The sequence below is a fragment of the Nyctereutes procyonoides genome, unplaced genomic scaffold, assembly GCF_905146905.1.
Source record: "Nyctereutes procyonoides isolate TBG_1078 unplaced genomic scaffold, NYPRO_anot_genome, whole genome shotgun sequence".
Taxonomy (NCBI): domain Eukaryota; kingdom Metazoa; phylum Chordata; class Mammalia; order Carnivora; family Canidae; genus Nyctereutes; species Nyctereutes procyonoides.
In genome coordinates this window covers 14,942,130-14,968,189 of record NW_026575128.1, presented here as the reverse complement: position 1 = coordinate 14,968,189, position 26,060 = coordinate 14,942,130, and the positions used below count along the sequence as shown (strand labels likewise).

At 39.7% G+C, this 26,060-nt stretch overlaps 1 protein-coding gene across 1 annotated transcript in view; it reads right to left on the bottom strand.

Annotated features, from left to right (window-relative positions):
• Window positions 1–26,060, bottom strand: part of TESK2 (testis associated actin remodelling kinase 2) — a 135,051-nt gene that overhangs the window by 108,493 nt on the left and 498 nt on the right. The window contains exon 2 of the mRNA XM_055341690.1: window positions 1,846–2,159. Coding sequence (XP_055197665.1) covers window positions 1,846–2,067 — 222 coding nt within the window. The 5' untranslated portion in view covers window positions 2,068–2,159. The remainder of the gene's footprint in view (window positions 1–1,845; window positions 2,160–26,060) is intronic.

Here is a 26,060-nt window from a genome sequence, read left to right as displayed (position 1 = left end):
CTATAGGGGCTGTTAGAGTCAAAATATATTTATTCTCCTTTAAAGATTTTTTTAAGGTGAGAGAAATAATAGAAGGTTTATATGTTGATGGGAATCATTTAATAGAAAGTGAAACAAGTAGGAAAGAGGGGAGAATTTCTTAGGTGATGTCTTTGAGTAGGGAACTAGAAAAAAGAAATAGAATACAAATGGAAATATGGTTTAGATTGGAACATGGGTAGTTTATCCATAATGACAGGTATAAAGATTGAGTAAGTAGGTGAAGATGTGAGTTAGTAGCTATTTGTGGTGACTGGGGGCTGTTCTCCAGCTTGCTTCAATTTTCTCAGTGAATTAGGAAGCAAGGTCATCACTGAGAAGAAATACCGAATGTTGGATAAGAGAAGAAAAAGTATGGAATAACATTCTGGGAAAGTAAATGAACCAGGGAAATATGAATACTTGGGAGCACTAAGGGCTTAACTTTTTAAAAAATAACCAGATAAAACTATATGTGTGGGTATATATATGTTATATACACCTTCTTACATATATATATAATATATATATATACATTTTTTTTTAAGATTTATTTATTTATTTATTCAGAGAGAGCAAAGAGAGAGGCAGAGATACAGGCAGAGGGAGAAGCAGGCTCCATGCAGGAAGCCCGACGCAGGACTCGATCCCGGGTCTCCAGGATCACACCCCGGGCTGCAGGAGGCGCTGAACCGCTGTGCCACCGGGGCTGCCCTATATATAAATTTTTATATATGTATAAGACATGTGTGTATAAGCAGAGAAAAGAGTCTAGAAACATACACATCAAATTGTTAATAGTGCTTATTATTGGAGAAAGAGATATATACCGGGTGGGAGAATAGAAGAGACTCCTATATTATTTGGATTTTTGATCAGTATGTATTATTTTTATAATTAAAATAAAATAGATGTTAATAAATTAATTAAAGTAGATGTTAATAGTGTGAGAGGACAGTTTACCTATATTTTTTTATTATTATTAAAATAAGAGACATGGGACACTTGGGTGGCTCAGTGGTTGAGTGTCTGCCTTTGGCTCAGGTCATGATCCCAGAGTCCTGGGATCGGGTCCCGCATCGGGGTCCCCACAGGGAGCCTGCTTCTCCCTCTGCCTATGTCTCTGCCTCTCTCTGTGTCTCTCATGAATAAATAAATAATATCTTTAAGAAAAATAAAATAAATTAATAAAAAATAAAATAAGAGCCTTTATAAATGTCTCTAGAAAGATAGGAGAGGAAAAACAGGATATAAATAACCAATATGTACAACTCCCAGTGGTAAAATTCTCCCAGCCACCCCCTCCAGCTCCAAAGTGTCTGAGGCAAAGATTGGCACCACCAAGTAAATACAAAAATATCCAGATTCTGACTCTAGACACTGATGGAGAAGGGGCAGGTCAGGCCTCCCAGGCATAAACGGAAGGAGCAGATATGATGTAAATCACAGGAGAGTTTCCATCTTCAGGGTGATTCCACTCTGTTAGCTGGCTCAGGCCATCCCTGGAACCTCCTGCATTCTCCTGTTGTTGAGTGCATCTTGGAACACATGTACTGATGGCTCCAGGGTCCCACCAGCAAGTGAGACCCAGTATTTTAGCCAGGGCCACAGCATCACATGTTGACCAGCAAGAGAGCAGCAATGGCCAGGCCCAGAGCCATCAGCAGTCCCGAAGCCGGAGAGGACAGTTTAGAACACTGATCAAGAGCCACAGCACCCTCATCGCAATTAGGCAAAGCCTAATGCCCTAATTAGGCACAATTATCAACTCAACAGTAAAGCTGATTATCAACAAAACAAAATGAGAAAAGCAGAAACATCACTCACCTTGAACACTTCAGAGAAGAAGCCAGACCCTATTTTTTCACAGGTGAAGTCATCTAAACGAGTCAGTCTAGAAAAGGCACTTATAAGAGCTCGATATGAAGACGGCCGAACTCTTCCCACTTGGGTCATGTTCCCATCTCCTCCACCACCTCCTTCAAAATCTTCAAGACGCTCCACACGTGGAGGAAAGCCTGCAATTGAATTCCGTTTGCTCCGATCCATAATCTCAATTATCACTTTTTTTTTCTTCTTTTAAGAAGGAACTCCACACATAGTAAAATTTTGTTGAGTTTTACTTCTCTTCCGATTTGATGCTAAATAAGAGATCAGAAAGATATTTCATTAAAACCATGAACATTAAATACATGTAAACCAATGAATTATTGCAAAAATATTTGCTCTTTCACATTCTAGCTCTTGATTTTCAGATAAAAAAAAAAACTTTATACCTTTACTTTCAAAAAAATACTTATATATTTAAAGCCTAAGACATAATCTTTAAAATGAGTGAACTATAATAAAAATCGTCAACTACATTCTAAAAAACATCATTCATTGAGTGTCTACTATCTAGCAAATAAAGTATATGAGCTGTACATATGGGATGCCTGAGTGGCTCAGCGGTTGAGCATCTACCTTCAGCTCAGGGCATGATGCTGGGTCTGGGGATCGAGTCCTACATTGGGCTTCCCGTGGGGAGCCTGCTTCTCCCTCTAACTATGTCTCTGTCTCTCTGTGTCTCTCATGAATAAATAAATAAAATCTTAAAAAAAAAAAAAAAAAAGAGCTTGGGGAATCCCTGGGTGGCTCAGCGGTTTAGTGCCTGCCTTCAGCCCAGGGTGTGATCCTGGAGTCCCTGGGATGAGTCCCACATTGGGCTCCCTGCATGGAGCCTGCTTCTCCCTCTGCCTGTGTCTCTGCCTCTCTCTCTCTCTTTCTCTGTGTCTGTCATGAATAAATTTTTAAAATCTTAAAAAAAATTTTTTTTTTAAATTTTAAAGAGCTGTTCGTATGTCATCATTTCATTCTCAAATATTCCATGATATAAAATTATTATGGGGGCACCTTGGCGGCTCAGTTAAGAGACTGCCTCTGACTCAGGTCATGATCCCAGGATCCTGGGATCAGTCCTTTGTGGGCTTCCTGCTCTGTGGGGAGCCTGCTTCTCCCTCTCCCTCTGCCTCTCTCCTAGCTCATTCTCTCTCTCTCTCTCAAATAAAATATCTTTATTTTTTTAAAGATTTTATTTATTTATTCATAGAGACAGAGAGAGAGAGAGAGAGGCAGAGACACAGGCAGAGGGAGAAGCAGGCATCAGAGAGCCCGACGTGGGACCCGATCCAGGGCCTCCAGGATCATGCCCTGGGCTGCAGGCGATGCTAAACCGCTGCGCCACCGGGGCTGCCCTAAAATATCTTTAATAAGTAAATAAGTAAATAAATAAAAATAAAATTAAAAAAAAATATGTTCATTTCATAGAGAGGTCAAGTAGTCATACTGTCATTAAATGGCAGAGATAAAATTAAAATGCAATACCTTCTCTTTTTTTAATTTTTTTTCCTTCTTTAATAATAAATTTATTTTTTATTGGTGTTCAATTTACCAACATACAGAATAACACCCAGTGCTCATCCCGTCAAGTGCCCCCCTCAGTGCCCGTCACCCATTCACCCCCACCCCCCCGCCCTCCTCCCCCTTCCATCACCCCTAGTTCGTTTCCCAGCAAAACATATTATTTTTAAAGAAGAAAACTGGGATCCCTGGGTGGCGCAGAGGTTTAGAGCCTGCCTTTGGCCCAGGGCACGATCCTGGAGACCCGGAATCGAATCCCACGTCGGGCTCCCGGTGCATGGAGACTGCTTCTCCCTCTGCCTGTGTCTCTGCCTCTCTCTCTCTCTCTCTCTCTCTCTCTGTGACTATCATAAATTAAAAAATAAAAAATAATAAAAAATAAAGAAGAAAACTGGGGCATCTGGGTGAGTGGCTCAGTGAGTTAAGCAACCAGCTCTTGATTTTGGCTCAGGTCATGATCTCAGGGTTGAGATCAAACTCAGTGGGGAGTCTGCTTAAGTTTCTCTCTCCCTCTCCTTCTGCCCCTCCCTCCCGCCTTGCTCACACATGTGTTCTCTCTAAAATAAATCAATCTTTAAAAAAAAAAAAAGGAAAAAGAAAGAAAACCATATCTAAGCAACTTAAAAATTATTGATTAAACAGTACAGTATAGCAAAAGTGACTATAGAAGGCTCTACCCCATCTGGTCCATGATTAAGAATAAAAATGCAAACCTACTTTTTCTTTTAGGCATGTCTCCCTACCTCTATTTTTTTTTCCATGAGAAATGATTATAAGGGTCTTATGCAGAATACAGCATTGTGACTTTTCAACTAGTAAAGTGCTTTCATAAGTCTGATAAATACTTAATCCAGGCTACCTCTACCACTTCTAACCATGGAGAACAGCAGCAGGGCTCCCAGGGCCATCCTTACAATATGACCTTGCCTCCCTAGCCATAGCCAGAAGTCAGCAGCACTCTATCCAATAGGGACCAATCACAGTTCTTTTCTTGGCAATTTGGAATTGTAATTAAGATGTCCTAGCTTCAGTCTGGCTGCTTCCTAAAATGGAAGCCACATAGTGGTGTCTGGCTGATTCAGTAGGTAGAGCGTGAGACTCTTGATCTTGGGGTTGTAAGTCTGAGCCCCATGTTAGGTTTAGAGATTACTTAAAATCTTAAAAAAAAAAAAAAAAAAAAAAAAAAAAAAGGAAACCATGTAAACTCAGGAGCTGTGGGCCATGGCCATTATCTACCATATAGCCTGGAAAGCAGAAAAAGTAAAGAGATTGAGGCAAAACTGCAAAGAAAAAAAGACAAAAATAGAACTTCTTAATTTTCCCAATGTACTATAGTTCCCAATTCCTGAGGCCTCATTGCATCCTGATTTAAGGTTCCATGAGATACCCTTGTATCATTAAAATAGATTACTTTGGGGCACCTGGGTGGCTCAGATTAGTTAAGAATCCAACTCTTAAAAAAAAAGAATCCAACTCTTGATTTTGGGTCAGATCATGATCTCAGGGTTGGGAGATCCAGCACAGAGTCAGCTCCACACTGGGCACAAAGCCTACTTAAGATTCTCTCTCTCCCCACCTCTCCCCTCCCACTCATGTATACTCTCTTTCTCTCCAAAAAAATAATCTTTGCTTAAGCTAATTTTACCAAAGTCTTCATAGAAGGAAAAATAACCTAAGTTCTAAAGGAATAAGACAGTTAAGTACCTCTATTGAATCTTGCCAAAAAGTGGCAGATCAGCAGATCAAAAATTTAGGATTGTAAGACCAAGATTTTTAAAATTTTACAGCCAATAAAGACCATAAAGTTTATTCATTCATTTTATATGTGAGGAAACATAAGGCCCAGAATGTGGAAATGATTTGCCCATAGCTATAAACCATTTATTAGCAAAGCTAACCTCAGGACCAAGGAACCAATGGTAGTGCATTTCTCTTTTTCTTTTTTTAATTGGAGTTCAATTTGCCAACGTATAGCATATCACGCAGTGCTCATCCCATCAAGTGCCCCCCCTCAGTGCAAGGTAGCACATTTCTAAAAGTGTGTCTGCTAATCATCTGCTTCAAAATTATCCAAGGAGCTTGTTTAAAACCCATATTACCATGTCTCAACCTTGACTTACTAAATCAGAATCTCTTGGAGGCCTGGAAATTTTACCAAGGTCCCCAGTGATCCTTATGTACAGTAGGAGTTGAAGATCCTCTACTTAGAGAAAGGGTATATTAAAACTTTTTTAAAAAATGAATTTTACAAGAATTTCCTCATTTAATCCTCTAAACAACGTGAAGCTAGGTATGATTCCTATTTCACATAGAAAGAAATGTAGGCTCAGGAGGTTAAGTACCTTGCCTAAGGATACACAACTAGTAGAAACAGAAACCATGGTCCATCCAGCATCAAAGTTCAAGCTTTTTCCATTTCATATCATTTAGCTCAGTGTTTTTCCACTATAGAGTTGTACAGAGTTTAGCTAGTCATCTACATAGAAAAGAGGACAAGTACTTGAGTGCAGAGGAAGATGAGGGTGACTATAATTCGGACAGAAATAGAAAAGAAGGGGAGGGCACCCTGGGTGGCTCAGTGGTTTAGAGCCGCCTTCGGCCCAGAACATAATCCTGGAGACCTGGGATCCAGTTCCACATCAAGCTTCCTGCATGGAGCCTGCTTCTCCCTCTGCCTGTGTCTCTGCCTCCCTTTCTGTGTCTCTCATGAATTTTAAAAAAAAAAAAAAATCTAAAAAAATTTAAAAAGAGAAAAGAAGGGGAGAAAAACTCTTAGCTTTAGAAAAATAAAGGGGACTCCTGGGTGGCTCACTGGTTGGGCGGCTGCCTTTGGCTCAGGTAGTGATCCCAGAATCCGAGATCAAGTCCCTCATAGGGCTCCTGCAAGGAGCCTGCTTCTCCCTCTGCCTGTGTCTCTGCCTCTCTCTCTCTCTCATAAATAAATCTTAACAAACAAAAAAAAAAAAAAAAAGGAAGGAGGAAGGAAGGAAGGAAGGAAGGAAGGAAGGAAGGAAGGAAGGAAGGAAGGAAGAATACAAAATACCGTAGCTAAAATTATCTAAAGCACAGCTGCCTTTGAAATCACTGAACAATTTGACTGGCTTACCATCTACTGACTTTTTCACTCTGAATGAAATACATTATTAACCTCCACGATGCCCTCTATTTTTCCTGGGAAGGTGGCAGATTCTATTCTCTATAGTAAGTCTTGGAAGACAGAAATGCTCATTGCAGCTCAACAGGTCTGAGAGAAAATGAACTAGTTTGGTTGGAGCTTTATAGGCTGAAATTTTTTATATTTTTATTTTAAAAACAAGGAACTTGTATCTTGGCTCATGGTACTTTTCAAGAGGGGAAAAAAGTATTTATTTAAAAGGTATATGCTTATAGAAACTCTTGCACATAAGCACAGGAGACCTGAACAAGGACATTCATTTCATTTCAACATCGTTTGTAATAAGCGGGGGGCAACCCAAAGATAGTCTATAGGAACAATAAGAAACTGCAGAATATTTTTCAATGAAATATACAGCACTTGCAATGAATGAACTCTAACAATGTAGATGTATTTCAAAAGCAATACAAATTGAGGGGAAAGAAGAAAGTATTATCATTAAAATCTAATTCAAAAAGAATTTTTTTAAGTTATGAAAAAAAGGAGGTGAAAAGAAAGCTGGGGTAACAATACTTATATGGACAAAATAAACAAAGATGATAAAAAGAAACAAAGGAGGACACTACATAATCATAAAGGGAAAAATTCAACAAGAGGATGTAACAATTTGTAAATATTTATGCACCCAGCATAGAAGCACCTAAATACATAAAGCTACTATTAGCAGAGAAAGAAATTGACAGTAATACAATAATAGCAGGGGACTTTAACACCCCAATTCCATCAATAGATCAGATAGAAAATCAACAGGAAACAGGCTCTGAAGGACACCTTGGACCAGATGAATCTAACAGATATATTCAGAACATTCCATTCAAAAACAGTGGATTACACACATTCTTTTCAAGTGCACATGGAACATTCTCCAGAACAGATCACATGTTAGGCCACAAAACAAGTCTCAACAATTGAAAAAGACTGAAATCATATACATCTTTTCCAACCACAACAGTATCAAACTAGAAATCAATCACAAGAAAAAATCTGGAAAGAACACAAGTGCAGGAGGCTAAACAACATGCTACTAAACAACAAATGGGCCAACCAAGAAATCAAAGAAATTTAAAAATACATGGAGAAAAATGAAAAAGGAAACATAACTGTCCAAAATCTTTAGGATGCAGGAAAAGTTGTTCTAAAAGAGAAGGTTATAGCAATACAGGCATACCTCAAGAAGCAAGAATATCAAATAAACAATCTAACCTTACACCTAAAGGAGTTGGAAAAAGAAGAATAAACAAAGCCTAAAGCCAGTAGAAGGAAGATAATAAATCAAAACTAAAGGAGGAGAAATAAAAACCAACACCAAGAAACACAAATTATAAGATTATAAGAGAATTATAAGAGAATTATATAAGAGGATTATAAGAGAATATTCTGAAAAATTATATGCCAACAAACCAGACAACCTAAAAGAAATGGATAAATTCCTACAAACATATAGCCTACCAAACTGAATCAGAAAGAAATAAGAAAATTTAGGGATCCCTGGGTGGCGCAGCGGTTTGGCGCCTGCCTTTGGCCCAGGGCGCGATCCTGGAGACCCGGGATCGAATCCCACATCGGGTTCCCGGTGCATGGAGCCTGCTTCTCCCTCTGCCTGTGTCTCTGCCTCTCTCTCTCTCTGTGACTATCATAAATAAATAAATTTTTAAAATAAATAAATAAACAAACAAACAGACTATTAGCAATGATACTGAATCAGTAATCAAAAAACTCCCAAAAAACAAAAGTCCAGGGATCCCTGGGTGGCGCAGCAGTTTAGCGCCTGCCTTTGGCCCAGGGCGCGATCCTGGAGACCCGGGATCGAATCCCGCGTCGGGCTCCCGGTGCATGGGGCCTGCTTCTCCCTCTGCCTGTGTCTCTGCCTCTCTCTCTCTCTCTCTCTCTCTCTCTCTCTCTGTGACTATCAAAAATAAATTAAAAAATTAAAAAAAAAAAAGTCCAGGACTTCATAGGTGAAGTCTATCAAACTTCCGAAGAATATTCTATTCTTCTCAAACTACTCCAAAAAAGAGTAAGGAAAGCTTCCAAATTCATTCTGACACCAGCATTCCATAGATACTAAAACCAAATAAAGGGCAGCCTGGGTGGCTCAGCGGTTTAGCACCACCTTCAGCCCAGGGCATGATCCTGGAGACCCGAGATTGAGTTCATAAGAGTGATGTTGAGCATCTTCTCATATGTTGGTTGGCCATCTGTATTTTCTTTGGAAAAATGCTTATTTAGATCCTCTGTCCATTTTTTTTAAGTTTTTATTTATTCATGAGAGAGAGAGAGAGAGAGAAGCAGAGGGAGAAGCAGGCTCCATCCAGGGAGCCCAACATGGGACTCGATCCCAGGTCTCCAGGATCACGTCCTGGGCCAAAGGCGGCGCTAAACCACTGAGCCATCCAGGCTGCCCCCTCTGTCCATTTTTTTTTATTGGATTGTTTTCTTAGTTTTGAGTTGTGTAAGTTCTTTAGGTTGCTTTTTGTTTTGTTGATAGATTCCTTCACTGTCCAAAAAGTTTATTTTTGTGTAATCTCAAATGTCTAATTTTGCTTTTGTTTCCCTTGCCTCAGAAGACCTATCTAGAAAAACGTTACTATGGCTTATGTCAAACAAATTACTGCTTGTATTTTCTTCTAGGACTCTTCTAATGACTTCGGGTCCCACATTTAGGTGTTTAATCCATTTTATCTTTGTGTATAGTATGAGAAAGTGGTCTGATTTCATTCTTTTGCTTGTAGCTGTTCAATATTCCCTACACCATTTGCTGAAGAGACTTTTTCCTGTTGTATATTCTTGCCTCCTTTGTCGTAGATTAACTGACCATAAAAACGTGGGTTTATTTCTGGATTCTTTGTTCTGTTCTATTGATCTATGAGTCTATTTTGTGTTAGTCCCATAGTGTTTCCATATTTGTAGTATATCCTGAAATCATGGAATTGTGATATCTCTAGCTTTGTTGTTCTTTTTCAGGATTGGTTTGGCTATGCAGGGTCTTTTGTTGTTCCAAACAAATATGGATTATTTGTTGTAGTTGTGTGAAAAATGTTGTTGGTATTTTGATAGAGACTGCATTAAATATGTAGATTCTTTGGGTAGTATGGATATTTTAACAATAGTAAAATAGTAAAAAAAAAAAAAAAAGAATGAAATCTTGTCATTTGCAACAAGAGAGATAAATCTAGAAGGTATAATGCTAAGTGAAATAAGTTAGATAAAGACAAATACCAGGAACGCCTGGGTGGCTCAGTGGTTGAGCATCTGCATTTAGCTCAGGGAGTGATCCCAGGGTCCCAGGATCAAGTCCTACCTCAGCCTCCCCTAGAAGCCTGCTTCTTCCTCTGCCTATATCTCTGCCTCTCTCTCTGTGTCTCTCAAGAATGCTTTTAAAAATAAATAAATAAATAATAAAAATAAGAAACCTATAGTAAACAACAGAAAATTATACACTTGCTAATTCTGTTTTTCCTTAATTAATATTTGTTCTGTGTATCATATTGTGCTCTCATCTAAAATTTTTTTAGATTGTGCTCTCTTCTACATTTAATTTTTTTATTAAAAGAAATTTAATAGTTTTTAAAAGTCTATTGCAATACAATAACTATGCAGTATGCTTAATCCAAGAAAACTAAAAACAATTTGGCAAATAAATAGCATCCCAATGCGTAAGCCAAGTCTCCAGATTCTCAAACTCTTATTCTGCAACAGCTCCACTATAGATTTTGGTCCAAGGAATATTTATATCTTAAACTAAAAACTCAAAAGCATTGAGAGAATATTTGGATAGCCTAACTTATCCAAGTTCACAAACATGGGCGCCTGGGTGGCTCAGTGGTTGAGCGTCTGCCTTTGGCTTGGGTCATGATCCCGAGATCCTGGGAAAGGGTCCCCTATCAGACTCCCCGCAGGGAGCCTGCTTCTCCCTCTGCCTACGTTTCTGCCTCTCTCTGTGTCTCTCATGAATAAGTAAATAAAATCTTAAAATATATATATATATAAAAGCATTCATGAAGAACACTGATATTTAGTTGTACAGCCCACAGTACATGCTAAAGTAATATTAATTACTAGACAGTTGAGATGAGTGGTAAAAAGTACAGTCTCCTCATGGGAGTAAGAATTTTATTAATCCATTTTAGAGAAGTGCTGAGCATGGGAAAATTTCCAAACCTGCCTTCTGTTCCCCTAGCCTGCATACTAAATGACCACATTTTAAATGAAATCAATCAAGCTACAAATGGCTTTCAATTTAATCTGACAAATTTAAATTAGCCATAAAAGGTAACAATGGTAGGAATGAACAGACTCCCAAACCACACCCTATTTTTTTAAGTCTGAAAATGATTAATTTTAAAATTAAAAAATACCTTATTTGAAATGTGTGAAATTTTATACTTTGAGCCTCTGAATTACCTCCCTTGGTCTTATTTACAGAACATCTTTTCTTCGGCGCCTGGATAGCTCAGTAGGTTAAATGCCATAGCTCAGGTCATGATTCCAGGGTCCTAAGATGGAGCTCTATGTCAGCAGGGAGTCTGCTTCTCCCCCCCCTCCCTCATTCTCTCTCTTTCTCTCTTTCTCTCTCTCAAATAAGTAAATAAAATTTTTAAAAGCAAAAACAAAAAATGTCTGCCTTCAGCTCAGGTCAATCTCGGTTCTTAGTATCCCAGCCTGCATCTGGCTCCTGGCTCAGCGGGGAGCCTGCTTCTCCTTCTCCCTCTGCCCCTTCTCCCCTGGTTTGTGTTCACTCTCTCACATACACTGGTGTGTGCGCTCTCTCTCTCTCTCTCTCTCTCTCAAATAAATAAATATTTTTAAAAAGAATATTACTTTTTTATAATAGTTCCCCTTAATGTATACTACTTTAGGGAGCAGAGACAACTACAATTACTAGAAAGATATAATGCATTTACTAGAAAGATATAATGATTGAAAAAATGCAATTTCACTTTAAAGAGGCTACTTAATTCAAAGACTACACCGTTGATCAAGAATAATTAATTTTCCCAGGACAAGATGGTGCTTTCCATACTGCTCCTGACAGTCCGAGGATCAGAAGGACTGTATATGGTAAATGGACAACCACATTTTACAGAAAGCACATTGTTTCCAAGGGAATCTGGGAAACATTGCAAAGTCTATACTTTTAGTAAAGATAGCATCTTATTTCCCTGAAGCAATGAGAAAAAATAAATATTATCAATGTTGCTAACAAGGGACTGACTATTCCTTCAATCTCCAAAGGCAGTTTGCCTTGAGTTCTCACCCAAAAACACTATTCTGGCAATGTGGCACAGCTGGGATACCCAACCTACAACTTAACGATGTGAAAACTGGTACATGTTTGAAGTCTTTCATCCAGAAATAAATGTAAAATTATTGTCCATTCTGGTCAGGAATTGAAACTATTTGTGTTGGAAAGGTTAACAATGAAGTTTACGTATTTGTAAACAATTTTAGTACAGAAAAATTTATGAAATAGGGGCAGCCAGGTGGCTCAGCGGTTTGGCACCACCTTCAGCCCAGTGCGTGATCCTGGAGACCGGGGATCGACTCCCATGTCGGGCTCCCTGAGTGGAGCCTGCTTCTCCCTCTGCCTGTGTCTCTGCCTCTCTCTCTGTCTCACATGAATAAATAAAATCTTTTTAAAATTTTATGAAATAAATTTACTATTTATTATAAATGTAAACAGTTTTATTGCCTTATATGATGGCCTCATAGGATTTTCCTATATACTGTTAATATATTAATTCATTTGAATAACTCTTCTATGTCTAAGTGCTAGTGAAATTCTATAACACAGAGATTTACATTTTTTTTAGAATTTATTTATTTATTTATTTGTTTGTTTATTTAAAGAGAAAGCACAAACAGGAGGAAGAGCAGAGGGAAAGGGACAACAGACACTCTACTAAGCGGTGAACCTGATGCGAGGCTCGGACCCAGGACTCTGGGATCATGACCTGAACCAAAGTCAGACACTTAACCGACTGAGCCACCCAGGCGTCCCCAGAGATTTCTTTTTATAATAAGTTTTTTTTTTAAGATTTTATTTATTTCTTCATGAGAGACATACAGAGAGAGAGGCAGAGACACAGGCAGAGGGAGAAGCAGGCTCCCCTCAAGGAGCCTGATGCAGGACTCGATTCTGGGACCCTGGGATCAGGACCTGAGCTGAAGGCAAACACTCAACCACCAAGCCACCCAGGCATCCCAAAACTTGGAATTCGCAAATGAAAATCTGTGATACTATAATCTGCTTCACTAAAAACATTTCAACTGGAGTCCCAGTCGTTCTCATTTAGGGACATGTACAAATTTAGGTGGAGGAAGGTCCTTGTCAGGGAAAAGTTACTGTCTTAATGGTGAGGGTGTGAGGTAGGCACTACTGGCATTTTAGTGGGCAGGGTCCAGGAAAGCCTAATGTCCTATAATGCACAGAACAGTCCTACACAACAAAGAATTGTCCTGTCCTAAATGTCAATAGTGCTCTTATTAAGAAACACTGTGTTAGAAAAGCTTCATCAGCTTGACTTTAAACTAGGAAATATCCTTTAGCAGTCTTTTTTTTTTCTTTAGCAGTCTTTTAAAATAACAAAAGTATGTTGCTAGTAAGGACACAAATCAGTTTTTCGTAAATGTATTCTCAATTTCAATACTTATAACCTTAGAAGTTCAAAGTTTTGCTTTCTTGGGACGCCTGGGTGGCTCAGCAGTTGAGCGTCTGACTTTGGCTCAGGGCGTGATCCCAGAGTACTGGGATCTAGTCCCACATCAGGCTCCCTGCATGGAGCCTGCTTCTCCCTCTGCCTGTATCTCTGCCTCTCTCTCTCTCTGTGTGACTATCATAAATAAATAAAAAAATTTTTTAAAAAATTAGCATTGGTTTAAATGGACAGACTGTCTAAAGAATGGATGCTGGGCAGCCCCGGTGGCACAGTGGTTTAGCGCTGCCTGCAGCCTGGGGTGTGATCCTGGAGACCTGGGATCGAGTCCCACATTGGGCTCCCTGCATGGAGCCTGCTTCTCCCTCTGCCTGTGTCTCTGACTCTCTCTCTGTGTCTCTCATGATTAAATAAATAAAATCTTTAAAAAAAAAAAAAAGGGGATCCCTGGGTGGCGCAGCGGTTTGGCGCCTGCCTTTGGCCCAGGGCGCGATCCTGGAGACCCAGGATCGAATCCCACGTCAGGCTCCCGGTGCATGGAGCCTGCTTCTCCCTCTGCCTGCTCCTTCTCTGCCTTTCTCTCTCTCTCTCTCTCTCTCTCTCTGACTATCGTAAATAAAATAAATTAATTAATTAATTAAAAACAAATTAAAAAAAAAAAGGATGGATGCCAACCTGGAAGGAAAGATATGCCAACTCCCAATCATCCTTCTTTTTCATTCTAATTTATAGTATTTGTTGTTTCTTACTCTACCATTTCACAGGAACAAAGTAGAGGAAACTTCATAACAGTGGAGATGAAAAAAAAATCCTGCATTGCACTGGGTAGCTATCAACGAATAGGTAGCAGGCAGGACATGGCAGTGTCAACTAGCAACCAAAAACTTTCAATACTCATCCAAATATAGAATCATGTGTGCACAAGGTTGGTAATGAAGTCCCACAGAGTAAAAAGGAATGCTGAGATTTAAGTGGACTTTTATATACTGGGTATAAAGAGTAGAAAAAGAATATAAACAATATCCTAATTATATACTGTTTTCTTTCTATTATCATAAAAACTTTCTAAGTCAAAATAAAACAAAGATTAGTTATGGGTAAGATGTAACTCAGAAAACTGGCCATTTTCCAGAATAGGAATACTGACAAGCGTATTAGCTGTGTATCAAGACCAATCACATAGCAAATCTACATGACAGGTCTGCTCAGCTGCTATCCTTTCTATGGACCAACATAACAAACACAGACACATTTCAGGATGACTGCCTAATTAAAAATAAAAGCAATACTGCTGAACTTGCCATCCTACTGTGAAATAATGAGTTGCAGTTTCCATTCAAACCAAAGGCAATCTGACATAAAAACTGGCATCCCCTATTTAATTAGCCAAGAATTACACAATGGCATATATTGGTGTCAGACAGATCAAAAGCCAGTTCTTAAAACTGTATTATCTCTTTTGGATAAGCATCTTATCTGTTATTTTAACTACCATCTACCAGGTTTTAGGTCATGACATAAAACAGAAATTTAGGTTGAAAGTTGTAAAGGCATTTAGATTAACTAGTCCAGTCTTTTGGTCAATTCAGGAATTCCCCTCTGTTTATTTACTCAAATGTTAATTGGGTTCCCAGTAGGTACAAGGCATTATGGTAAGTGCTATACTATTTACTGAATATTAACTACAATCCAGATAGTCTTACAAGTGCTTTATGTTTAATATTCATAACGACCCTAAAAATAGATACCATTACTATTCCTTTTTATAGATGTGGCAACAAAAATACAAAGCAATTAATTAACTTGTCTAAGCTCTTACAGCCAAGAAGTCGTAGAGTCAGAATTCAAATCCAGAGCCTGTACTTTCAATCTCTTATACTATTGACTTTCTGGGATAAGGATATAGAAAACTAAATAAAACATGACTTAATCCTCCAGGAGCTTAGACTCCCCCTAGAAACACATGTAAATCAATGAGTACGATACAGTGTGGAAATTGCTAATGACAGATTAGAAAGAAGGAAGGTTTAACTAAGGCACTAATAGTGAAAACAGAGAATTAGGAAAGAAGGTAAATGGGATTTTTAAAAGTGACTAAATGAAAGTAGGAGGTATGAGATGTACTTATAATGACTCCCAAGTTTAACTAGAATCCTTCCCATGTTTCAGGTTAGGGTGACTAGGGGAGTCAGTTGGCATTCACCCAAAGGAAACTATTTGTGAATTGATTCAATTTCACTTCTAATCTTACTGAGTTTGAGGTGTCACCAAGTGACAACATTCAGAAAGCAGTTGAAGACACCACACTGGAGCTCAGAAATGAGGACTAGCCTCGAGATACAGACTTGAAAGTTCTTAGCACTTACAAATATTCTAAAGAGTTTCCCAAAATAGAGAATATGAGTAATAGCTAATATTTACTGAGTTGCTATTATGTGCCAAAGCCCACTCTCCTTCTTTATGTCTTTTTTTTTTAAGATTTTATTTATTTATTCATGAGAGAGACACTGCGAGAGAGAGGCAGAGACCCAGGCAGAGGGAGAAGCAGTCTCCATGCAGTGAGCCCAACATGCGACTCAATCCCGGGTCTCCAGGATCACGGGTCTCAAGGATCACACCCGGGGCTGAAGGCGGCGCCAAACCGCTGAGCAACTGGGGCTGCCCCTTCTTTATGTCTTTAAGTGAGATCAGATAAGAGGCAAAGGGAACACCAACATATATATATATATATATATATATATATATATATATATATATGACAAAACAAAAACAACAAAGTAAAAATAAAACCAAGAGAAAGTATGTTACACAACCCAAAGGTGAAAATGATTAATATATCAAATGCCACAGGGTAGGCAAATAATATGAAAAAAAGTGTTCACTGGACGGAACACTACAGAGGCAAGTCAGTTCAGCCTATTGAAAAAGCACCACTAACAACTCACTAATTCTTCCAGTGCCTTGTTCTATTATTAGAAAGTTTTTTTTTTAAAGATTTATTTATTTAAGAGAGAGACTATATAAGCAAGCAGCAGGCAGGGCAGAGGGACAGGGAAAGAGAATCCTCAAGCAGACTCCCTGCTGAGCACCCCAATGCAGGGCTCAATCCCAGGGCCCTGAGATCATGACCTGAGCGAAAACAAGAGTCAGCCACTCAACCAAATGAGTCATCCAGGTGCCCCAGTCATTATAACTCTTAATTCTCCTTCAGTCAGATTTGAATAGAACTCTATGCTTTTTTTTTTTTTAAATTTTTTATTTATTTATGATAGTCACAGAGAGAGAGAGAGAGGCAGAGACACAGGCAGAGGGAGAAGCAGGCTCCATGCACCGGGAGCCCGACGTGGGATTCGATCCCGGATCTCCAGGATCACGCCCTGGGCCAAAGGCAGGCGCCAAACCGCTGCGCCACCCAGGGATCCCCTCTATGCTTTTTTTTTTAAGATTTTATTTATTTATTCATGAGAGACACACACAGAGAGAGAGAGAGGGGCAGATACACAGGCAGAGAGAGAGGCAGGCTCCATGCAGAAGCAGGTCTTCAGGATCAGGCCCTGGGCTGAAGGCAGCAATAAACTGCTGAGCCACCCAGGCTGCCCCAAACACTATGCTTTTCCCTACACTTTTATTTCTTTGGAAAGATTACTTTTATAATAATTATAACATTTTAATAATAGGAACCCCTGGGTGGCTCAGTTGGCCAAGCATCTGACTCCTGATTTTGGCTCAGGTCATGATCTCAGGGTCCTAGAATTGAGCCGTGTATTGAGTATGGAGCCTGCTTAAGACTCTCTCTCTCTCTCCCTCCCTGCCCTTCCTGCTCCTGTGTGTCCTCTATCTCAGAAAAAAAAAAAAAAAAAAGAGTTACAATGACTAAATACAATAATGACACTTGACTGAATCCTGATATGAATAAACTAGATATTAAAAGACAACTGTGGAAATTTTAGTAAAGACTACTACTAGAGGGGGATCCCTGGGTGGCGCAGCGGTTTAGCGCCTGCCTTTGGCCCAGGGCGCGATCCTGGAGACCCGGGATCAAATCCCATGTCGGGCTCCTGGTGCATGGAGCCTGCTTCTCCCTCTGCCTATGTCTCTGCCTCTCTCTCTCTCTCTCTCTCTCTCTCTTTCTGTGTGACTATCATAAATAAATAAAAATTTTAAAAAAATTTAAAAAAAAAGACTACTACTAGATGATAAGAGAAAATTGGTTTTTTTTTTTTTAAAGATTTTATTTATTAGGGATGCCTAGGTGGCTCAGCAGTTGAGTGCCTTTGGCTCAGGGCATGATCCCAGGATCCAGGATCAAGTCCCACATCAGGCTCCCTGTGGGAAGCCTGCTTTTCCCTCTGCCTATGTCTCTGCCTCTCTCTGTGTGTCTCTCATGAATAAGTAAATAAATCTTAAAAAAAAAAAGATTTTATTTCTTTATGAGAGAAATAGCATGAGTGGGAGGGGGTAGTGGCAGAGGGAAAGGGATAAGCAGACTCCCTGCTGAACAGGGAGCCCAATGTGGGGCTCAATTCCAGGACCCCAGGATCATGACCCAAGCAAATACAGACCTTTAACTAAATTAGCCACCCAAGCACCCAGGAAATTATTTTAAGTTTATTTATCCTTTTTTATAGTCTCTACACTCAATGTGGGGCTCAAACTCACAACCCCAGGATCAAGAATCACATGCTCTTATGACTGTGCCAGGCTGGCACCCTGATGATAGTAGAAAATTATTTTTTTTAAGATTTTATTTATTTATTCATGAGAGACACAGAGAGAGGAGAGAGAGAGGCAGAGACACAGGCAGAAGGAGAAGCAGACTCCATGCAAGGGAGCCCAACGTGGAACTCGATTCCGGGTCTCCAGGATCACGCCCTGGGCTGAAGGGGGCGCTAAACCGCTGAGCCACCCGGGCTGCCCTAGAAAATTATTATTAAGTATGACAATGACATTAAGATTATGTAAGACTTATTTGGGGGGAGGAAAAAAAATGTATTTTGGGAGAAATAGAGGTAAAACAGTATGTCTGCATTTGCATTAAAATATCAGAAGGGGGGTGCTTGGGTGGCTCAGCGGTTGGTCGTCTGCCTTCGGCTCAGGACGTGATCCTGGGGACCTGGAATCGAGTCCTGAGTCGGGCTCCCTGCATGGGGCCTGCTTCTCCCTCTGCCTGTGTCTTTCATGAATAAATAAATAAAATCTTTTTAAAAAATTGTTATATGTGAGAGATAGGTAAATGGGTGTTACATTTTTCTTATAATAAAAGGTTTCAGAAACAAAAATATTTTGTCACTTAAAAAAACCAGCAGGGTAGCCCTGGTGGCTCAGCGGTTTAGCGCCGTCTTCAGCCCAGAGCCTGATCCTGGAGTCCCGGGATCGAGTCCCACGTCGGGCTCCTGGCATGGAGCCTGCTTCTCCCTCTGCCTGTGTCTCTGCCCCTCTCTCTCTCTCCCCGCCTATGTCTATCATAAATAAATAAATAAATAAATAAATAAATAAATAAATAAATAAATAAATAAATAAATAATAATGAATCTTTAAAAAAATAAATAATAATGAAGAGAATACAGCCTCTATACAATTTATTCAGGAGACAAATTAATAAATAACATATTTTATCTGTATAATGATTTACAGTTTATAGTTCACAAAGTACTTTGACCATTAAAATAGTTCTCTTTTCTTGTTCCCACTAGAAAGATAAAAAGTGAAGGAGTAAAATGGAGAAGGCCTTTCTAACTATGACTCAAAATCCAAAAGCCATAAAAGATAAAGATATTTGTCTACTTAAAAAAAGAAAAATTGGTCTACATAAAAATGCACCTAAATCTAAAAGTTTTGCAGGGAAATAAAGTAAGTCACAAGACATATACCAAAATGGGAAAATATCTGTAATACATAATACATACCACAGGAAAAAACCTATGACATATATATGAATTATATAAAATATATATGTGTGCATGTATATATATGTATAATATGTAAAGAGAGACATAGAAATCAACAGAAAAGAGACATATGACAACAGAAAAATAAGAATTTAAACAGGTAGCTTACAGAAAATGAAATATGAATAACTTAGAGCACCTGGGTGGCTCAGTCAGGTTTAGTGTCAATGCTTGGTTTTGGCTCAGGTGGTCCTCTGAGAGTCATGGGATCTAGCCCCAAGGTGGGCTCTGTGCTCAGTGTGGAGTCTGCTTGTCCCTCTCATTCTTCTCCTCCCCCTCACTTGTGCGTGCTCTCTCTCAAATAAATAAATAAATAAATAAATAAATAAATAAATAAATAATAAATATTTTTTAAAAAAGAAATATGAATAACATAAAAAGATGCTTAACTTTAACATAATTTTCTAAAACTTAAAACTACTCTGAGGTACCACTTTTCTCTATCAGACCGGCAAAAATTCAACTTTGATAACAGCAAAGTACAGTATTAATAATGCTGATCCTAGAGCTAGAGTACTTAGTTTGAATTTTTGCCATAGTACTCATATGCTTTAGGTAAGTCTCTTAAATTCTCTTCAATTTATTCACATGAAAAAGAGAGATAATGATTAGTCTCCCCCTGTACTCTCCCCTCTTCAAATAAATATTTTCAAAAAGTTTCAAAAAAGGGATATTAGTAAATTTTTAAAAGATTTATTTATTTATTTATTTATTCATGAGAGACACAGAGGCAGACACAGGCAGAGGGAGAAACAGGATCCCTGTAGGGAGCCTGATGCGGGACTCTATCCCAGACCCCGGGGATCATGCCCTGAGCGAAAGCCAGACTCTCAACCACTGAGCCACCCAGGCATTCTGGGATATTAGTAAGATTAAATGAATATATATAAAGTACTTTGAATAATATCTGCACTTAGTAAGCACCTAAGTATTACCTATGATATAGCTAATGTTGGTGAGTGAACAGGCAATGTATATTAGAACAATTTTAAGGAAAGCAGTTTGGCAATATTTCATAGTTATAAATGCATATATTCTTTGACTTATAAATCCCACTTTTTGGGCAGCCCGGGTAGCTCAGCGGTTTAAATAAAATCTAAGTCAATCAATCCCACTTTCTGGGGTGCTTGGGCGGCTCAGTCAGTTAAGAACCTGCTTTCAGATCAGGTCATGATCCTAGAGTCCTCGGATCAATCCCCGCCTGGAGTTCCCTGCTCTCCCTCCGCCCCTCTCTCCACTTGTGCTCTCTCTCAAGTAAATAAAATCTTTTTTTAAAAAAAGATCTTATTTATTTATTTATGAGAGTAAATGCCTCTCTCTCTTTTTTTTTTTTCCTCTCTTCACAGAGAGAGAGGCAGAGAAACAGGCAGAGGGAGAAGCAGGCTCCCCGTGGAGAGCCTGATGCCAAACTCGATCCCAGGACCCCAGGACCACGATCAGAGCCAAAGGCAGACACCCAACCACTGAGCCACCCAGGATCCCATCAAGTAAATAAAATTGAAAGAAAGAAAAGAAAGAAAGAAAGAAAAGAAAGAAAAGAAAGAAAAGAAAGAAAAGAAAGAAAAGAAAGAAAAGAAAGAAAAGAAAGAGAAACCCAGTTCCTGCCAATTTATCCTATAACTACCCTTGCACACATGTAAAACGACCTATGTTCAAGATACGACATATATCTTCCTTACAGAATTGTTTATAATATAAAAAACCTGGAAGTAATACAAATGTCCAACAATAAGGAACCAAATAAATTATGATAGAGTATTCAATGGAATACTATGCAAGTGTTTGTGTATTTGTTTTTTTATTTGAGAGAAAGAGCAGGGGGGAGGGGCAGAGGGAGAGGGAGAGAATCTCAGACTACCTGCTATACCTGCTAAGTGTGTAGCCTGACTTGGGGATGGATTCCATGACCCTGAGATCATGACCTAAGCCAAAACCAAGAGTTGACCACTCAACCTACTGAGCCACCCAGGTACCCCTCCCTGCTCCCTCCCTTTAAAAACAAGGGTGGGGGAGGGGAATAAGGTACACCTAGTGGGTTCAGTCAGTGGAGTGTGTGACTTTTGATCTCAGGTGAGTTTGAGCCCCATGCTGGGCACAGAGCTTACTTTAAAAAAAAAATAAGAAAAATAAGATTATATATTCATATTTGTAATCATTTGCCTAAAGCAAGTCTAAAAGAATATAGAGAAACTAAGTAGGAGTGCCTGGCTGGTTCAGCCAGTAGAGCATGCAATTTGATCTCAGGTTCCTGAGTTCAAGCCCCACATGAAGGAAGGAAGGAAGGAAGGAAGGAAGGAAGGAAGGAAGGAAGGAAGGAAGGAAGGAAGGAAGGAAGGAAGGAAGGAAGGAAGGAAGGAACAAATAGCAAAAGGTCGGAGGGGGTATGGAACTGGGTGGATGCAGGATAGGCACAGGAGTGAGACTTTCACTGTTTATATAAAATATATAAATATGCAAACATTTATTTAACCATTTGAATGTATCACCTATTCAAAGATTAAATTAAAAAAAACTAAAAAAATAAAAATAAAATAAATAAATAAATAAATAAATAAACTAAATCTCACAGAGGATAAGAAATTTGCCTACAATCATATAACTAATAATAAAGTTGATTATATTTAGGACTTTTTTTTTCCTTATATCAAATCTGCCTTTCTAAAATTTTTAGGAATGGAAGATTTTAAAATTATCAAAAAAAAATTTTTTTTTTTAATTTTAAAAAGGGGTCCTGCCTGGCTCAGTTGGTGGAACATGTGACTCTTGATCTCAGGGCCCTGAGTTTGAGCCCCAAATTAAGGCCTAGAGCTTACTTTAAAAAAAAAACGGGGGTGGGGGGGCATGCATGGGTGGCTCAGTGAGTTAAGCATTAGTTAAGCATCTGTCTTTGGCTCAGGTCAAGATCTCAGGATCCTGGGATCCAGCCTCTCAATATCCAACCAACCAACCAGCTCCCTGCTCAGTAAGGAGTCTGCTTTCTCTTCCTCTCCCTCTCCCCACACTCATGTGGGCTCTCTCTCTAACAAATAAAATCCTTTTTTAAAACAGCAATTAAAAGGGATTCCTGGGTAGCTCAGTGGTTTACAAGCCCTGCCTTCAGCTGAGGGTGTGATTCTGGAGTCCTGGGATGGAGTCCCATATCGGGCTCCCTGCAGGGAGCCGGCTTCTCCCTCTGCCTGTGTCTCTGCCTCTCTCTCTTATGTCTCTCATAAATAAAAAATAAAATTTTTAAAAAGCAATTAAAAATTTAATTATCACAAGAAGGCCTCTCTCTGAAACAACCACCCACTCTGAGTGCTCAGCAAAAATAATCCTAGTGAGACCATACTGAAGTAATCTCTATATGATGACTTGGAAAATAGTATAATACCCATTGTTGGTCTGAAACATTCAGCATCACCCACACTATACATTGTAATAACTGGGCTTCATTTACTGGAAGGAGATGAAATTCTTATAAAAGCCCTTATCATAGGTTTCAAATTCCAACACAATGCTCATTTTGCTGAACAATGAAGTATACAACATTAAGAATACATCTATAAAAAAAAAAAAGAATACATCTATAAACACTTTCACATAGGGGAAAAAAAAACATTAAAGCAAGTCAGCTTTCTACTTTAAGTAAGCCAGAGAATAAGTACACATAAATATGTAATTTTCCTTTTACAATTAATATAAACACAAAATGTTATTTGGGATTCTGGGGTGGAGAGTCCCTAGCTTAGCCTCTCAACACCTACATTTTTTTTTTATTTTTTATTTTTTATTTTTTTTTTTATTTATGATAGGCACACAGTGAGAGAGAGAGAGAGGCAGAGACATAGGCAGAGGGAGAAGCAGGCTCCATGCACCGGGATGCCTGATGTGGGATTCGATCCCGGGTCTCCAGGATCGCGCCTTGGGCCAAAGGCAGGCGCTAAACCGCTGCGCCACCCAGGGATCCCTCAACACCTACATTTTTAAACAGAATTAAACAGGCCCACCATATACCAAATCTCAAAAGATTTGTATTTGAGACCATTCCAAATATACATCTTTATGAGAGAATAATACATCATAGATCCAGGGCACAGGAACTCAACATTAATTCACACAAACATCTGTATCACCTAGTACTATTTTCTAACAAGTAATAGGGAACCTCCAGTTCAATCCTGGGTCCCTCAGTTCTGAGCAGCCCCACCTATAGAACCCAGTATCTCCTCTACTCCATTTCCTGAGATCATACTGGGCAATTATGACATCCATACCAATGACATATTCAACATACTTCACAGCCCTGTAACCTCTCATTACTTCAATAACCTATACTTCCATTCCCCTTCAACTGCACTACGGCAGTTACACCCTGCTGGGTTTTTGGGGTTTTTTTACCTTGAAATATTGAACTCTCGAACTCTCAGCTGTCCTATTCTATATTTCTTTATTATTGTTTAAAATAATTTATTTATTCGTTCCTGACACAGAGAGAGAGAGGCAGAGACATAGGGAGAGGGAGAAGCGGGCTCCCCAAGGGGAGCCCAATGTGGGACTGGATCCCAGGATCATGCCCTGAGCCAAAGGCAGTCAACCACTGAGGCACCCAGATGCCCCTCTTTATTATTTTTAGTAATCTCTACACCAAATGTGGAGCTCAAATTCACAACCCCTAGATCAAAAGCCCCACACTCCTCCTCCTACTTGACTCAGCCAGGCACCCCTCCATTCTATATTCCTTAAAGAAACTGGTCCTTAACCACATTTTATTTTTTTTTTTTAATTTAAGACACGGGATCCCTGGGTGGCGCAGCGGTTTGGCGCCTGCCTTTGGCCCAGGGCGCTTTCCCGGAGACCCAGGATCGAATCCCACGTCGGGTCCCCGGTGCATGGAGCCTGCTTCTCCCTCTGCCTGTGTCTCTGCCTCTCTCTCTCTCTCTCTCTGTGACTATCATAAATAAATAAAAAAATTAAAAAATAAAATAAAAAAATAAATTTAAGACACACAGAGAGAGAGGCAGAGACACAGGTAGAGGGAGAAGCAGGCTCCCTGTGGGGAGCCTATGCGGGACTTGATCCCAGGACCCTGGGATCATGACCTGAGGCAAAGGCAGATGCTCAACCACTGAGCCACCCAGGTGCCCCTTCAACTACATGTACCATAGTGGGGGGGAAAAAAAAAAAAAAGGTGTCAGGGCTAGACAGATTTTGTTCAAATTCTTGCCTACAGTTTTCTCAATTGTCAAAGAGGAATACTGATACCTAAACCACAAGGCTGTTGTGATCCATAAAGCATCTTAACAGAACCTGACATAGAGCATATTTTCAATAAAGATGTTACCATCAGCTTTCACAATCACACTTGCTCAGAGTAATTTTACTCACTGCCTTCCATTTATTCCTCAGTCCTTCATGATCTACTGCTATCATTGCCACTGTTGCACAATTCAAAGTATCTTTCGGAGGAAAACAAATGATCTCCTAATTGCTAAATTCAGTGGTTTCATTCTAATCCTCATTCTACTCGGCCTTTGCAGCACCTGACAGTGACGGTCATCCTGTCCCATTTTGAAACCCTCTTCCTTTGATTTCTATTATAATGTTATCCTGTTCTTATTCTTGTCCCATTCCTTTAACCTCGCTTTCTCAGTGTCTCTTACCCTTCAAACAATGATGTTGCTCCTGGCTCTCCTCTTCTTTCAGTATTACCATCCCATATTAAGTCTTCAAATATCCCTGTTATACTCTCTGTTGACCCTCTCTCCCAATTTTTAGACCTAATTTCTAGCAAACCAGAGTCTCCCAATTTTTAGACCCAAATTTCCAGCAAACCACAGTGATATCTGAAAAACACCTCAAATTAGGGATGTTTGGGTGGCTCAGTGGTTGAGCATCTGCCTTTGGTTCAGGTCGTGAACCCGGGGTCCTGGGATCAAGTCCCACAGGGTTCCCTGCAGGGAGCCTACTTCTCTCTCTGCCTATGTCTCTGCCTCTCTGTGTGCCTCTTATGAATAAATAAATGAAATCTTAAAAAAAAAAAAGAAAGAAGAAAGAAAGAAAGAAAGAAAGAAGAAAGAAAGAAGAAAGAAAGAAAGAAAGAAAGAAAGAACCCTACCAATGCATCCCACCAACGAAATCAGAAACCACCCAATAAACCTCTCAACTCTGGAAACCTCATGGAATTGAAACCTGGAACTGCGGGGTGGCGGGGCACCTGCGTGGCTCAGCAGTTGAGCGTCTTTGGGCTCAAGGCGTGATCCCGGGGTCCTGGGATCCAGTACCTACCAGACTCCCTGCATGGAGCCTGCTTCTCCCTCTGCCTGTGTCTCTGCCTCTCTGTGTCTCTCATGAATAAACAAATTACATCTTAAAAAAAAAAAAAACTTTCAGTGGTTCCCCATTCGTACAGAATAAAGTCCAAATTCTTCAGCAAGGTTTTCTCAGACTTATAAAAGGAAAGGTCTTTAAATCACACAAACATGGGTTTCATTTCTAACTAAATCTAAACACTGGCTTAGTCTGGAGTCTTCCAAGCGAAGGGTAAAAGGCAGAGGAGGGAAAAGGATGGGAGGAGGGATGACAGGAGAAGAGAGAAGAGCGAGGCGGTAGTGTCTTGGGACGCGGGTGGGGGTGTGGGGAGTCCCTTCTAACGTAGAAAGGGCAAGTTTCCAGAGAAGAGTGTGTTTGAGAAAAGTCAAGTGAGGGAGTCCAGATCTCTGAGGGACAAGGGAGCCCCTCAGTGTGGAGCTGGAGCCATCTGAAACGAGTTCCCCGAGAAAATGAGGGCTTCCTGAGTCTCCGAAGTGAGAAAAGCCCCTGAGAGGAGTCAAGGACCAGGTCCCTGATACGAAGGGACTTCTAATGGGCTCCCGGCCTCGGAGGCGA